This window comes from Periplaneta americana, chromosome 3 (assembly GCF_040183065.1).
Source record: "Periplaneta americana isolate PAMFEO1 chromosome 3, P.americana_PAMFEO1_priV1, whole genome shotgun sequence".
Taxonomy (NCBI): domain Eukaryota; kingdom Metazoa; phylum Arthropoda; class Insecta; order Blattodea; family Blattidae; genus Periplaneta; species Periplaneta americana.
The window spans coordinates 154,796,941-154,814,811 of record NC_091119.1 but is presented as its reverse complement, the minus strand read 5'-3'; the positions used below and the strand labels follow the sequence as shown (position 1 = coordinate 154,814,811).

The following is a 17,871-nucleotide window of genomic DNA, read 5'->3' as shown; positions in this document are numbered from 1 at the left end:
TACTACTAGCCTGGTTGAGTTTTACAAGACTAACCATTAGCAATAATATCCACGACTACACAGGCTGGCTGTGAAAATGATTGCTATGTTTGGCTCAACATTTATATTTGTGAGCAACTGTTTTCTATAATCAACTTTAATAAAGGCAGACATCGAACATCTGTAACTGATGTTTCATTACGATCAGTAGGCTACTGTTCCTTTCAGCTGCCAACAGCATAAAACCTCGTTTTGATGTACTGATAAATAAAAATATAACAAAATGATAATGTACATTTAAGTATCTATAGAATTTATATTATTTCTGTAAAATAAATATTTCTTTATTAATTAATAATAGTTAAAGATAGTTTTGCAAACACCGAATGGGAATTCATTTCATAAACACTCGTAACAGTACTTCCTTTTGTGTAAATTTTGTACGAGATCACCCCTTCTTCCAGTCCACCCTTATACAGAGCGCAGCTAATATCTGCATTCCGCTCATGAGCTGTGAGCCGGCTCGGAGAGCGCAAATCTTGTGCAGGCCTGCTCTATATGCATTTTTGGATTTGCCCATACGTGCTACATGCCCTGCCCATCTCAAACGTCTGGATTTAATGTTCCTAATTATGTCAGGTGAAGAATACAATGCGTGCAGTTCTGTATTGTGTAACTTTCTCCATTCTCCTGTAACTTCATCCCTTTTAGCCCCAAATAATAATAATAATAATAATAATAATAATAATAATAATAATAATAATAATAATAATAATAATAATGTATGAAAAGGATTTCGACGATCGATGGATATAATGTTCTTCTGGCTGACCCATACTCAGCCAAGCAATGCACTTCTTCGTAAACCGCCCACTTTGCCTTCCGAAGAAGCTTCTGTTTTAGGGCAATGATCCAAAACATACCCAAGAGTTTCTACTTCGCTGCATCCCGGATGGCGACAATATTGATTTTGGAAGAAAAGACCTGATACAAATAGTACTGCTGAGATGTCTATGGACATCTTCATGGCATGGTCCACTCTGAGGATGATAACCCTTTTTTATTATTAATCTCTGCCGTAACTCAGATCTTAAACTTCGTCCTGTCATCGAATGTGATTCTGAATTGTTGGGAATATTTTAATTGTGAGAGAGCATCTTGTTTTTCAGTTTCAAGATTCCTGCAGAAATGAAGATGTTCGTCATTTATTTATAGGAGATTTTTGACAATGTTATGTTGTAGATGTACTTCCCATTCAGCATTAAATAAACCAACGCCATGAAGATTCTTCGGAGCACATACTGTAGCATGTCATTCGGACAATCATGCGGTAGACCCACAATTTTCTTAGCTCCTGTTCGGATAATTTTGTCAATATCATGTAAGAAAGATTTTGGAATCTTATTCAATGGTGTACTTTGGAGTGAATAAATGATCTTACTGATTCATAATATTCCGTTTTTGATCAGGTTTGAATAAATTAGTGATTCCTGGGTTATTTCAGGTTCAGTTAATTCTTTAAGAATATTAGGAATAGTAAGTTAAAGAGAACTGGGGATGAAGGAGAACCCTGTGCTACTCCTTTTTAAAGGTGTATGTCATCACTTTTATTTAAGTCTGTTTCCATTTTGATAATGTTATATGATGTGTAACGAACATTTTTCTGAATAGATGTCTACTTAAACGTTACATGTTAATACAGAAAACTAAAATTACTGTATATGCCTAAATTTAATTAAGATATTAATAAGAAACATTAAGAATGCTTATTATGAAAATAATGAAAATATTATACTGCATTTAGATAACCCAGTAAAAAACTATATTTGTAACTTTTAAATTAAGGAATTTCATTTATACGTTTGGATGGATACTCTAATGGAAAAGCTATTTATTACTCGTACATAATAATTGAAAATAAAATACGTGTATTTAACGTTTAAACAAACCATTTAAAATAATACACAACATTATAAACGATAAGGTAAGACTGCTAGCAGAATATTAGGCCTATTTTATTTATTCAAACAGCTATGATTCTTAATTACAGACGTATAATTATAGCCTTACTTTTAATTAATTTTAAGAATAAATTATTATTATTAAATTAATCATGATTGCTTCCTCTGTTTCGGAAGTCACGCTACGCTACTGCATTTAGACGTCCTGTTACTGTCCAAGGACAGTTCAAAGTAACGACACAATGTCCTTGAACTAGGACACAATCATTTGTGAATGGGTTATGTTATGTATCACTCGGTGCCGTCTAGACAGATACGAACCGAATCAATGTATTCACGGAGCGCCTGCAATCTTGCGCCGTGTCGGTTCGGATCCTATCCTGTACCTGAGCCAGAAGCGGACAGCGCGTGCGCCTCGCACTCGTCAATGTGCAGGACGCTGATCATCTCGATATTCGAAAATGGACCGCAAGTGTAGGTGGAAGCTATATAAGTTGCATTGACTCCTGCAAGCGTCGGGAGTGGTGCGATGTGGGTGTCGAGGCTGGGACCCTGGGTGTCGGGCACTAGCCTTCAACTGTCATCCACCAAGTTGGCCCAGATAACCCGGGCCAGAGGACGGAAGAATGTGGCCGCCATACACACATCGCTGGTGAGTGTGTTGAACTACGTTAAGAAAAACACGTGTTGGGCTCGTAGATACATTTACAGTGCAACCGGCTAATCCTAATTTTGTAAATATATGCTAGCAAAGAAGTTTTTCGCGACTTCAGTAAGACAGTAAATGGAAATTCTCTTTGATAGTTGCTAGTCGGATAAATTCTATAAATAACAAGTGACCTACACAAATTTAGAGACCAAAATATACAATACGATTGACGCGTTTGAAATACAACGTAAAATATTCCGTTCTACAATTGGGTGCTTGAATGATATTACTACGTACTGGCGAAGTGAAGTCAGATGTGCCACACATGACACAGGACTGCCTATAGGAATTGTGCCCTCTCCCTTCACAAACATAATATTTTGTCAGGACCCTCCCCCACGCCAATATTTTAATGAATGTTGAAATTCTACAATTTAAAGATAATACTAAGACAACAAGTCATGGAAATTGTGTGTTTGGCAACCTTGTTTGTTACTTACTGAAATTGAAATATTAGTTGGGGAAAAGAAATAAAAAAAATCTCAGTTTATAAATTTGTTTAACAACTGGTCTTACAATTAGTAAAAAAAATGTAGGTAATCTTAAAAATAAATTCAGGTATACTTTAGTGAGAATATTAAGAAAAAGTAATAGTTATAATTAAGTCATTGTAGTGTAACCTAATTAATTGTTGTACAGTAGTGTCGCACATCAAGGATCAAGAATTTAAAGAATATAAAATAGGAAGCTCATAGTTTGGTCTCAGCAACCGATAGCGTCCTTAAATAAACATAGAACAAATCCATAATTTCTCATTCACTGAAACTGTCAAATACAAACACTTGTCTTCTGCTTTCTGTACCGGTATCACACTCGACTGTTATTGGCAGAGAAGTTGAGGATTTCCTCACAAGTATTCGTATACAAGACACCGACGTAGCTTATGGGTTAGCGAGCTCCGGGACCATCATCCGTCGCTCCATGCATTTCTCACTCGAAAACCGTGCAGCTGATGATCTGCCGTTCCCTCCGAGATCTGCCTAAAAGTGCATCTACACGGTTTAACTTTTCTTTCAACTTAGGCATTCAAGCAATGCATGCAAGATTGATATTTTATTTATTTTATTTTAGTAAGGTTCTTAGGAAAATATTTGGGGCTAAGAGAGATGAAGTTACAGGAGAATTGAGAAAGTTACACAACGCAGAGCTGCACGCATTGTATTCTTCACCTGACATAATTAGGAACGTTAAATCCAGACGCTTGAGATGGGCAGGGCATGTAGCACGTATGGGCGAATCCAGAAATGCATATAGAGTGTTAGTTGGGAGGCCGGCGGGAAAAAGCCCTTTGGGGAGGCCGAGACTTAGATAGGAAGATAATATTAAAATGGATTTGAGGGAGGTGGGATATGATGGTAGAGAATGGATTAATCTTGCTCAGGATAGGGATCAATGGCGGGCTTATGTGAGGGGGGCAATGAACCTCCGGGTTCCTTAAAAGCCAATAAGTAAGTAAGTAAAGTTATTTTACGATGCTTTATCAACAGCTTAGGTTACTTAGCGTCTGAATGAGATGAAGGTGATAATGCTGGTGAAATGAGTCCGGGGTCCAGCACCGAAAGTTACCCAGCATTTGCTCATATTGGGTTGAGGGAAAACCCCGGAAAAAACCACAACCAGGTAAATTGCCCCGACCGGGAATCGAACCCGGGCCACTTGGTTTCGCGGCCAGACACGCTGTTACTCCACAGGTGTGGAAAAGATTGATATTTAATAATAATAATAATAATAATAATAATAATAACAATAATAATAATAAAATATATACGTAGTGAAGATGATGGTCAAAAAGGCACACCATGTAGACACAAAATCTCCATGCATCTTAATTATACGAGCGTTTTAATCTTGATTCTTTCAATGTTCTTCCCAAATTGCATACGTACGCGCATGGAAAATTGAACCGTGTAGATGCAGCTTATGTCGTCTAGTTACCCGTTCTGTAAATTCTGAGTCGTTTAGAATTCACCATCACTGTCATCTACCAATGTTTAGACAAATCAGGAAAACACTTGTCATGGCGGACGGTAAATACGACATCAACCAAACATAAGCAGTTGCCCAGTTTTTCTAAACGGAGATGATAATGAAAGGGGAATTGTGGAGAGTGTTGATGGAATGGAGAATTTGGAGTAAAACCCTCTCAATGTTGGCTTTGTGCATTAGAAACTCAAGAATCGAGAAGTTAAAGAAATTCATTTAATATAGTATAGTGATTTTTCCCTTTGTACAAAATTTAAATTATGCCTGTCTGCACACTTTCAAAATTGAAAATTGGTATCAGAAGTGGTAGTTGCATACATTTATATCAGCATCGTATTATCAATAAAATTGAATTATGATATAATAATGCTGCTTTTCTCTAATAACATTTGCACTTTATCGAAAGTCAGAATATGGATGTGGAGTCAGAAATATTGCAGAGAACCATGTGATTAAGATTCCATTCCATCTTCATTTCACCAACATTTCTTCGATCACCGTTTGGCGATGTGCGGAGGGGTTGGTCCAAAGCGAATATGGAATTGTCTGCATAGAATCATGAATACACGACGAACCTTAGCGCAGTCGGCAGTTGCGAGTGAAGATATGCCTAGCTGGGGGTTAGCACAATAGATCCCCAATGGGCATAGTCCTGAACCATAATGACAATTCAATGACACATAATATATTAAATTACGTTTATTTTTAAAGTAATTCGTGTCGACATCTTTCAGCCCTAAAATAGTTATCGAAAAAGTTTACGATTTAAGACATAATTATTATGGAAATATTCATTAAAAACACTTTAGGAACAACATCTATAATATCATTTAATTTACCTTGTGATCTCATTTAAAAAACAAAACTGTATGCTATTTGGAATCTTTGGAACTGATTACAATATGAATATACGAATGAATCACCATTTTGTGTTTCTTTTATTAATGTTGTTTATAAAGTTATTGCATTTCAACTCCAAATAGCTTCAACACAAAACTGAACATTAATAGCAGCTTGTCGTGACTTCATTGTAAACTTTACAAACAAAACATACTACTCGTAATACTGTAGTTAAAATAATATTATATACCAAATTAAATATTTAAATCTCTCTACATTTCTCTGGCGACTTCTGTAATCTTTTAGTGAAAATAACCTCACATGAGTTGAGTGTAAACACGAGTAACAATCATCGTCTTGCGAAAACAAGTTAAAATTAGTGTGAAGACAGTCGCCGTGACTCATTATGTTATTAGTGTTATGACATTTCTCACCGCTTTCTTTGAGAAACGTCCGAATGTTATGGAAAAAAAAAACAGTCAACTTAAATTTATGGAAGTCTTGCTGCTGTCACTCCTTTCATGGGAATAGTCCTGAGCTTCATGAATTATAGGTCTAGGTCATAGGCGGAGTTATGAGGGGGGGGGGCAGTGCCCCCCCCCCAAACTTGGCCAAACTCTTTTTTTTTTTTCTATTAACGTTAGAAAATATTGAATTCAAAAGATTTTTCTTGCTTTTTTATGATTAAGTTTCTGTGCTTAAATTGACGAATTAATGTCCTGAGACCATGTGTCTGGACTATAATATTTATTTTAAATTTTTGAATGTATAAGAATTTCTATACCTCATTTAAGGAACACCGTAATGTTTTTGTAACAGCCTGTACTGATGTGTTAGAACTCTGCAGGTGTTCAAGCAGCCACTTGGAGAAATATGAATAACATAAGTCACTGCACAAAAATGCAGAAAAAAGAAATGTGATCCTGGTGTAATGTGTAAACTTAAAGACGAGATTAAATAAAATAATTAGAATTTACATTTCATATAATATCTTGCTGTTTTAAATAAACAGATAAAGTAAATGTAAAATTGGTCCACTGCTGTGGAGTAATGGTTAGCAGGTCTGGCCAGGAAATGAGCAGGCCCAGGTTCAAGTCCTGGTAGAGACAGCTTCCTTGGTTGGGGTTTTTCCTCAACCAATTGAAGCAGAATTGCTAAGTAATTTTCGGCGTTGAACCTCGGACTCATTTCACCATCATTAATTCACATATCATCCATACAATAGCCCGGGTTAAGTTCACGGTGCGGCGTGCTGTACTTGTACAAGAGCGCGGCCATTCGGCTACCCAATTATTCACAGAATAGGAGTGATAAGCACAATAAGCCTCAGGCTGCAGTGCAAGCCTTCAGATCCTTCCTTCGTACAAGAGGGAAAAAAAAGTAAAATTGTCTGTAACCTATATTTTGTTACAATTTTACTTTATTTTACAATACCTTTATTAAATTATCATATTCCGATATACTGTACCAAGGTCAAGCTGTAACGGGGGAGGAGATAAATGATGTTCCCTATAATCTCGTTATATCGGAATTCCATGGTTTTGCTTTGTCCCCCTTCCCAAGGAAACTGTTCTCTCTCCGCCTATGGTCTAGGTGTTGTAATATCAAGCTTTAAAACACATCAATTCATATAGGCAAAGTTTATTATTATTATTATTATTATTATTATTATTATTATTATTATTATTATTATTTCATGTAGGCATATGGTATAAATTTAACAACGAATATGTTTATTAAATTTACATGTCAAATTGGCAGTAGTTTTAACCATAGCGATAAGTCTCTAGTTTGTAAGAAGATAAAAGGGGTTATTTAAAAATCAGGAAACCTCTTAAACCGCATAAACTTTATTAAAAGTTAAAAAAAAAATAATGAATGAAAACACTGATTTAAAAACAACGAGGTTTGCTTGTGTAAAAATTATTAATATGACGATCATTTTGATGTGCAGTAATTGTCTTCCCCTACACTCTTTATGACATTCATAGAAAGACATGTGGAATAGCCTGTAGTTTTTTTAACAATTGATAGTTTTAATCTTTCAGTATTTTAGAAGTGCTATGACTTTTTTGTTTTTGAAAAATTGAGAAATCGGAGAGGCAAGGTCTGATGCTAGAAAAACGGTGGTTCATAACCCGAGTCCCATTGCATATTCCATAATTATTGGAATGTTTACAAATTTCCTGGATGTTTTGTTGAAACATTGCTGCATTTACATCTCGTTCTCCAGATTTCGGCCTAACAAAACATTTTTTTACGTCACGAATCTAGTATTTTTAGTATTTCTAATCTTCTGAAATGAATAGAATAATTTACAAGACATAGATTCATTTTACTCGTACTTTACAACTGAATTTATGTTACCTCCCACCGAAAGGAAAATGTCATCTACGCTATGTTGAAAGGCTCATTATAAATTCAAAATAATTAGTACCGGTATATATTTTAATTTTGATAACGTAGAGTGAAATGTTTATCTTCTATATAAATTTTCTACGCGAATTTTAATCAAATATATAAACAGCTGATATATTTTTAGAGAACTTACCTCAAAATCGATTACTGGATCACTAAATGAAAGAGATAAAAAATAAATATATACAACATAGCAGGTATATAAATGTATCTAAAAATAGAAAAGAATAGAAATATAAAGAATAGAAGAAACACTAAATTACAAATCAATTGGAAAGTGAAGCAGGTATTATCGAAAAATGATAAGAGAAGCGTGCTAATATAGCCATAGTGTATACTTCACAGAAACGAAACCTATAGTTCAAGAAGTTACGCTAAAATATGTTCAGTAATATTAAGAATATAGCTGTCGTTATGGATGTAATTACTCAGACTAATTACATTAATTTTCTAACATATTTTATTCATGGTGGCCACGAGCATATCCAATGTAATTATCTAGATTCATTACGTAATTCCCTCGGGCCAAATAGGCTTCCTCCGTAACAACAGTGTATGTATGTATGGTGAAAATATTCTATTCTCTTTCAACTTAAAATTGTGCTATATTTAGCCACAAAATACGATGTTAATCTCAGGCTAACTTTAGATCGATATACTAAACATGTTATTGACATCCAGTGCACTTTTTCGCGGAAAGTTCCTAATCTGCTAATATAGACGCAAATTGATGCAAGATGTTACCGAGATCAATAACAAACAAGTGACAATTGTAGGAACGTAAACAGCTGAACCTCACGTAAACAGTCACGAATGTGACTACGTGCTAAATATACCACAGCGCTTTCATTTGCTCTTTCAATTAGAACTCTTCCCTGTTGTTGTTCATTGAGACAGGAATGTTTTTGAGTACCACTTTCATCCATGCTCCGTTACAGACCACGTGGTGTATCAGTATGGTGACACAGATATTATAGTCTTAACAATTTTTATTCCGAAGTACTGTAATTTTTAATAAGGTTTATTTTCTCCCCTTTGTCCATTTCATACATGTAATTTTCCACCTCGTCACACTATTAAAGTTCAGTACGATTTTAGTGGACTATGTTTGGAAACAGACACACGAAGCCGATATTAAAACTTTAAAATTTGAAACATCTAAATTGAATCGATTTTGTTTCTTCGTTCTTGCTTGCCCTGTCATTTATGACAGTAAAAGCTTCCTGTATAAATAGACGATACATTAGCCTACTAGCCCTGTTTTTATTCTTCCTTACGAGATCGATACTGTGTACTCAGCATTAGAAGCGTGCCACAGTTAACTACAACTCACAACCCGAACCTTGAAATTGGCGTGAACGCTGCAGCCACAAATGCACCGGAGATTGATGCATTTATAGTAGTCTTGTCATATCATAATAAAAACAATTGTATTCTATTTAAACAAATTGAATTTCATTACAATAACCATGTCAACAGATGTTCATTCTTAAACCCTGAGTTTCATGTGATATCATTATCGTAATTACCGAATTTCATAGTTGTTTGAGAAAATTATTAAAGCATGAAGAAAAAATTTAAGATGAAAGAGTAATCAAAAAGGATTAAAAAATATGCTTACATTTGATCTGAATAGAATTTTAATTTATATTTAATTTGAGTTGCCAAAATATTTTTTTTTTTTAAGTTGTGCAACAGTGAGGCTGCTACATCTCAAAAAGTCGAAGCAATTTCCTAGAACCAATTTACTACTTTTGATAACTTCAAAATATAATGATAATGATGATGATAATAATAATAATAATAATAGTAGTTATTATTATTGCTATTATTATTTGTTCCACCTTGTTATAAAAATATTCGCTGTCCTGAACCCCTACCCCTTAATGTTCTGTGATTTTATCACAGATCTTGCGATTAGTTTTTGATATGAAATAAAACGAAGTTTGTTACGTCATGGTTGCTTATCTCATGTTTGAACATTGCAAGACACTAATAGGTACATCCAATTCTGTTTTCAGGGACAGATCTCCGAGACTTGAGTATGTAGTTACTTACATAACGCAGTGAGGATAGTGTGAACAAGAACTTCAAAATCAAAATATACAAATTCTAGTAGGGCTGTGTATACCTAACATGAAATTTTCAGGTCTCATATTTTCTTCCCAAAACATAAATCGTAAAAGAATTTAATAATGTTCTTTTTGTTACATCTAGCGTCAAGACCACCCCACTTTGTATGCGTGTGTGGCCTAACTCTGGAGAATACTTCTTAATGGATTCAATGGACAGGTTCCGATTTTCTTGTCTTATCTAATAATGAAGCTCGTACGTAGCTTCGAAACATGTCATGTGTTTTCAACTATTACACATACAAAAACAAAAAAATTGCGCACTTTAGTAGAAAATATGACGTAGAATTATGCATTAATATTAATAATTTTGTTATTTTACGCGAATCCAGTGTTAAAATCTATAGAAATGTTTTCATATATGGATTAAAACTAATATAATAAATTACTAAATAGTCTAACTATAACAGGTAGCTAAAATCAGATTTGATGGTAATATTTTGTGTTTGTGCATGTCCAGAAGTGTTTTGAATAGGACCGCCTTTGTGGCCACTGTAATCTATATACAACTGACGGGAGACATGTAGGTCTATGCAATTTTATTTTCAAGAACAGACTCCAGACAATGGGTCTGCAGTTACTTCCTTAACATCATGCTGGCAGTATGTACAAAAACTAAATATACATTTTAGAACATGAATAATAAATAATAGTTAATAAAGCGTCGTAAAATAATCGATAAAAAAGAAATAATTTAATATATAATCACCATTAAATCTGGAAAAATTCGTTCCGGCACCGGGAATCGAACCCGAGACCTCGCAGCTCTTCGCGCTGAAGGCGCTTTCCAACTGAGCTATGCCGGGACACGATCCACGGTGCCGGTCGAACTCCTCTTATTGTACTGTTTCAGTTGGAAAGAGCCCTCAACCCGCAGAGCTGAGAGGTCCCGGGTTCGATTCCCGGTGCCGGAACGAATTTTTCTCGATTTAATGGTGATAGTACACATTGACTACTTCATAGTAGTAGTGTAATATGCAATGAGGATGGCGAGACATAATGAATATGTGATGTATTAATATATAATGTACTTTCTCTCATTACAGCGAGGATCACGACCACCTCCCATCATCGCGAGGTTGTTTGCTCCATCAGACGAATACAGTAGAATACCCAGCGAAGTACTCAAAGGGCAAAGAAGGTATGAATATAATGACACAATTCCCATTAGACACAATTGTACAATATTTTAAAGCTATGCAATAGGTTACAAGCAGGTGTGTACCGGCCAAGACCATTGGTTCTCTCGGCAAACATGACGACGTAGAAAAGATTGTATTTTTTACATTAATACATTAATAACATTATTTACTTCATAGCAATTGTTGGTCATGTTTTCTCTCTACACAAGTCGTAACTGGTAGGCTACCTCAAAAAGTTAGAATTCACATGAAAAAACTTTGAAAACTTAAGAAGAAATTTATTTCTAATATTGTATTTTAGTTGTTTTGAATTGTGGGCATTGTTCTTCAACACCTGATTCTTTAGATTTCCTTATTGGTACAAATCAAGAATTGAGGGGTCGGAAGAGGGATTTTCAATTTCATCTAACTTGTCATCTATTGGCACATAGAGTAAATGTTTCCATTTTCTTGTTTAAAACAGGCCAGCTACTTTTTGTTTTATTTACAATTTTATATATGGTGGTGTTTGGAATTACAATACCAGAAGACTTCTTCTCAAATATTATTTCTCAATGATTTAATTTTCACGTAATTATTGTACTACTTAGAAGTGACTCAGAACATTCTCCTGAATTTGAAGTAGGCTAACTTAAAGTACGCACATTTTCATTTAGAAGTACTATTTCGATGCGTTTTACTACTGAAAAATATACCGCATGTTTACCGGGTGGAGAAATGGTCTAAACCGCTATGCAGCTTGCTATTCAGACAAAATTTTCTTCACATTTGATTAGAAGCGACAAGACATTGTATATCTGATTTGTGAATAGTGCCAAAAGGAATCTCTACTAGAATATATGCAATCGTTATATTTAGGCTACTCTTGGATATTTTTAACGCCTTATAACTCTAAAGCATTTTAAGTACCGTACTACAGCGCTGTGAATAGAAGCTTGGTCTTAGGAAGAGAATATAGACTATTCCGACTATTGTATTGTACTAAGTTTGTTCATGTAGGAAATGGGACACACAAATTTATTTCATGTTATGAAATGCTCGAGCTGGGGAAAAATACAACGAACTTGATTTATTAATGACCAAGTAATAATTTGCCGTATAAAATCCAAACAGAATTGACTTAAACAGAGGTTTATCATATTGTTATTATTATTATTATTATTATTATTATTATTATTATTATTATTATTATTATTATTATTATTATTTACTGTTTAACTTTGTAACACCTTTACTGTGTTAATATGAGGAATTTTACCTGGCAGGGCTTCGTACAATGAAGAATACCATTTCGAAACTAGTCAGTCAGGTAAAATTCCTCATATTAACACAATAAAGAAGTTACAAAGTTAAACAGTGATTATATGTGTTAAAAGTGTATATAGAACAATGAAGTATTATTATTTCCCAATATGAAAGTATCTGTTGAAATATTTAAGTTAAAATTTAAATGTCAAAGCCTTCACACAGTAATAAGAAGATAATACAAATAGAATAATGTACAAATTATCATGTTGTAAAATAATAATAATAATAATAATAATAATAATAATAATAATAATAATAATAATAATAATAATAACAGACCTGAATACAGTATGAAGCGACTAGTTGTTTTCAACATAAATAAAAAATATATGGTGGGGAAGTAATGAAGGCTTTGAAACCTGTTAGTAAAAATGATTAAATCTCGGATGAACAAGAGAAATACGAGTTTAATCGGAACAATAAATTTCCAAAGCAAACGGATGACATTATACGTATATGAAATTATTAAACAAGTAGGCCTATTCATTGTACTTCTATGTATATAATTTAAGCGTGATAAACAATATGTATAAATATTTCTAAGAAAATGAAGCAATGCAGAAGGATGTATGTTTAGCTGTTATTTCAACACTAAAAGTTCAAATTCTGCAATTTTGTGGCTAAATTTACAACGCAAACTTAAACGTGATTATAATAGTTCGATGTAATCTGAAATATCAAAGAGAAAATTTAAGCAATTAGGAATAAATCGTATAACTGATATTAAAGTTATTATCAATTGGTATTGTCAGTTTCATCCGTTGTGGTTATAGTAGTCTCGCTTATAGCTTTTTCATTTGCTTGCAAAAACGATGCCGCCACGATCATTGGGTCTTTGTTGAGGTATTGGCCGACTTCCATTAAATTTTATGTAATGTATTTTTCACACATCAAAGATTAATTTAAAAGGATTTTTTTTTTTTCAATTTACTGGTCTTTAACCAGATTTAACTATCTTCTCCCCTTAAGACAACAGTCGGAATTCAGTTCATAAATGTACCGTATGTAGTATGTGTGTATCAAATTCTCTCATTTAATAGTGAAATTATTTTTTTTTTCTTCCTAGTATCTTGATATTAGATCATATTGTGCTTAAGAGCTTCACAGATTTATATGTGATTCATAGAGTATCCATTATGAGTATACTGTAATCATTATGCTAAATGAACACCATATTTTTATGAATTGGCAATTATATTGAGTTAATTAATTGGAAAGTGTTTGTTTCTGTAACGTTTTAGAGATTGGAGATAATAGGATATCAATTCGTCTCGCCTGGAGGAAAACTTAAAATATTGTTATTTAAACGAAAATTGTATTTCTAAGAATGTATAGGGTGTCTACACCGAAATGCCCTATTCTTATTTTTCTCTCATTACCAAAGAAATAAAAACAAAGGAATTTTATTTCCAAATATAAGTCGTATGAGGTATTACGTTTGTAACAAAAAAAAACACTGCCATGTTAGCCCCTGCGTTGACGAAAAGGATATCTAAGGATAGTACCAATGACTTCACAATCCGGACACGGAGGAACATGATCAGAGAAGACTGTCCCAAGAACGACCTACTTGGATATGCTGCAGCTGTAAGCCTTTCCCCAGGTTGTAGTTTCAACAAGATGGTGCTCCACCCCACTGGTCGCTGGATGTGAGGAGCGCATTTCCAGGGCGTTGGATAGGACGAGATGGACTTCTGAATTGGACTCCATGTTCTCCTGACATCAGGCCGCTGGATTTTTGTTGGTGTTGTATGAAGGACAGGGTGTACACCACTGAAGTGAGGGACCTTCGAGACCTCCGTGCCCGGATTGTGGAAGCCATTGGTACCATCTCTCCGAGCATGTTGGAGCGGACCTGAACGGAAATCGAATACAGACTAGACATCCATCGTGCCATCAACGGAACTCAATGGAAGTTTGTGATTTTTTGTTACAAACTTAATCCCTCATACGACTTATTTTTGTGAATAATATTCCCTTATCTTCATTTCTTTGGTATTGGGAGCAAGATAAAAATAGGGAATTTCGGTGTAGACATTCTATATTTTTACTGTAAGATCAGTTACAGCGCTGTAATTTTTTTAATATGTCCTTTATTATCAAGTCTTTATGTGATGTCTGCGTGTTGATATTGATGCTTTGTAGTTTATACTCATCGTAATTTTATTTTCTCTCTCTACCTCTCAGAGGATATGCATTCGTGCACGATGCGAGCTACGCCTACGTGTAAGTGAAATTACTGTAATCCTGTGTGTTATATGTTAACTAAGTCTGTCCCTTAAAACTATGGCATGCAGAATAATTTTATACTTCACTATACCAAGACCACAGTTATCGAAGTACTCAATGGATAGACGACTGGTTACGCATTCATTTCTTTATTATCTTTTGGTATTGGAAGATTAGTACGACTCAGTCTCATCTGTGATTCAAGCTCTAGCGCGCTGGTCTTGCATCCAGGCGGTCAAGATTCGATTCCCGATCAGATCGTCACACAATTTGTGGTGGACAAAGCAGATGTTGCGTAGGGTTTTATGGGGTACTCCCGTTTCCCTCTATCTTTCCATCAGCATACTTTACCTTCTTCTACTTTCATCTGTCATCTGTAATAGTTAAAAATAGACTGAGGTGAAATCTTGGGGGTAGTATAAGTTTCCGCTGCTGATATAGGAAGGGCTTAGGGCTTCTGACCCTGGCCTATCAATACTGGTCTGGGATGGGACCTGAATTCTGTCAGAGCTGAGAAATAGTGATACACCTGTCAGCGTCGAATTCGCCAATGTCACCCAGGCACCTGTCAGACTTAGACAACCATTGCAAATATAGTGTGCACAGTGGGCTAAAGCAAGCCTAAATGCGTTGACCGTCTCAGGCTTACTCTCGAAAAGCCAAGTCAAAGACACAATGGTCTGTACGTTAAAGGAAACGTTCTACAAATGGTTTATAATACCTACAGTATGTGGTAAGAATGAATTTTGGATCCACCTTTTACATTATCGTAAAAATAATGATGTTGCATTTTTAAGTTGGTATTTAACTACGTTTTATCAAGTGCGAGATTATTTAGCATCTGTGGAATTGGTGATAGCGAGATGATATTTTGGCGAGACGTGCCCGAGAATTCACCATAGAACTTACAGTTATAGAAAACCTCGGAAAAACCAAACCCGGAGATCATCTCCATCGACAAATGAACCCAAGCCCGACTCACTTCCGATTCAGTTACGCCGCTGTCACGATGTTGTCGATGACAATGATGGTGGTGATCAAGACGACGATGATGATCATGTTGATGAACATGTTGATGATTATATTGTGGTCAATAATACGATGTTTTTCTTTGTTGTAAGTTAGTCGGTTAAAATGTAATTGAATCCTATAGATTTTGAGAATGACTAAAATATTTAGTATGACTTTAATCGGAAGAAAAAACGTCGGGTTTAGAAGATTTGTGACAATATAAGAATCCTGTATACTTAATGAAGCGTTCGGAGTTTAGAAAATACCATTAGATATATATACGTCTTTATAGCGGATGTCTCTTTGTAATATAATTAAAATCAGTTATTTACGTATTTTCTAACGTGTATAAAATGACATTCTGTTATTGGAAATACGAAAAACTAATATAAGCCTATAAATCTATTTATGAGCAATATAAAGCGTTTATATTTTAAACAATGCTTAGTTACAGTATTAAGATTTACTTCTGTTACTTTATATACCGTTACAAATATATAAATAATTTATATTATATTACAAAGAGGGAAGATATAAACTCCGAACGCTCTATAACAAAGACCGATAATTATTCCTTTTATATTTTTTTTATTTATGTCAGAACTCGCTTCCATTAACTTACTACTAGTAAAATACTTAATGTACAAGTCAACAGTCGCAGTTGAATCATGGCGATATTTACAAATATCAAACGAACCACACAGAATAAAATCGTGTCTTTTTTGTGTTCGTCATATAAGTTACTAAATTACGGCTGCTTTTTATGACATGAAGACCTAAACATCGTAGACTTACGTATGTTATTGTTCTTCTATGGTTTCCTAATTATTCAGATATCGGCGCCAATAACAAATTACTTTCTCTGAGAAATTACACGTCTAAAAATCCAATTGACGGGCATTTTCTCCTGGAAATGACGATATGGCAAAGTAGTTTTCCGTTGGTTTAATAAGACACTTGTAAAAACGGGAGCACCTCGATAAAACCTGCCGGATTGCTGCTCCCATGGAATGAAATTTCGGAAGGGAACACTATGACCCAGCACTGCGACCTTTTACGATCGATTGTGCTAACTCTTAAGCTAGGCGCATTCCCAAACCCACACCGGCTGACAACACTGCATACTCAGGTTTCGAGCAGGCAACCCCCCTCGACCCTAGGCCAACCTCCTTCGTGCTCGCCAGCCGGCGTTCGGGGAATGCTATGGAATTATGATGAAATTGAGAAATGCTGACGGAGTGATATGGATGCCTAATATGGGGAAACGGGAGAACTCAGAAAAACCCTAACTACGGCCTTGTCCGCCACAAGTATCATACGGGTTTTTCAATTAAAAATCCCAGGCCTGACCGGGACTCGAAACCGGATCATTTGCGTGACAGGTTGAATATCTGATCACTCAGCCACCGCAGGGGACTCCTGCACCCATTAATTGTGCTGTTTTTATTTTTATTTGTATGAAAGTGGTTTTACACTTTACGACTTGCTATGCAATGGCCGTGCAATGTGGTTTGAATAGAACGGGCTGCCGAACGGATGTATCATGATCACGTGGCGATGTACACAGTTTCTGACGTAAAATATAGAAGCAGAATGCCCTATGTACCTCACAATAGATAGCCACTGAAGAGAATCTGAATTCAACGTCGGCTATTTAATCGGTCTGAATTGTCTCGTAACAATCTTATAAACGAATTACGAACTACGAATCCAGATGGAGGTAAAAATTGAACTTCTTTGGATAATAGCAAATGTCGAAACGACGTTGTATCAACTACTAGATTAACTAGCGTCGATGGAATTTGTGATAGTGAGATGGTATTTGGCGAGATGAGGCGGAGGATCGCCATAGATTATCTAACATTCGCCTTACGGTTGGGAAAAACCTCGGGAAAAATCCACCAGTAACAGCCCAAGCGGATTAGTTCTGTTCAATAGTATGTTCTGAGGTTGTTAATATTTTGACGTGAATACGTCTTCATTCGAGGAACAATATTTTAGCGTAACAGAATCGTATTCTCGAAACCGAAGCTAGTGTAAACGCTGGTATGACAAAAAATCCCAAGAAGAGTCTTGAGGCGATTATCCGCAGAGCTGTGTCATACAGAATTTCTCAACGTTTTCTCAAACTTTATCTCTACCCCATCCCATGTTTTCAG

The 17,871-nt window shown here is 35.2% G+C and overlaps 1 protein-coding gene across 3 annotated transcripts in view; it reads left to right on the top strand.

Annotated features, from left to right (window-relative positions):
• The first annotated feature begins 2,346 nt into the window (after window positions 1-2,346).
• GLS (glutaminase) overlaps window positions 2,347-17,871 on the top strand; it is a 37,861-nt gene continuing 22,336 nt past the window's right edge. The window contains exons 1-3 of one of the 3 annotated variants that reach the window (XM_069822010.1): window positions 2,347-2,592; window positions 11,069-11,163; window positions 14,660-14,698. In XM_069822010.1, coding sequence (XP_069678111.1) covers window positions 2,470-2,592; window positions 11,069-11,163; window positions 14,660-14,698 — 257 coding nt within the window. In that variant the 5' untranslated portion in view covers window positions 2,347-2,469. The remainder of the gene's footprint in view (window positions 2,593-11,068; window positions 11,164-14,659; window positions 14,699-17,871) is intronic. The other 2 variants (XM_069822013.1, XM_069822012.1) reach the window with 2 other exon arrangements.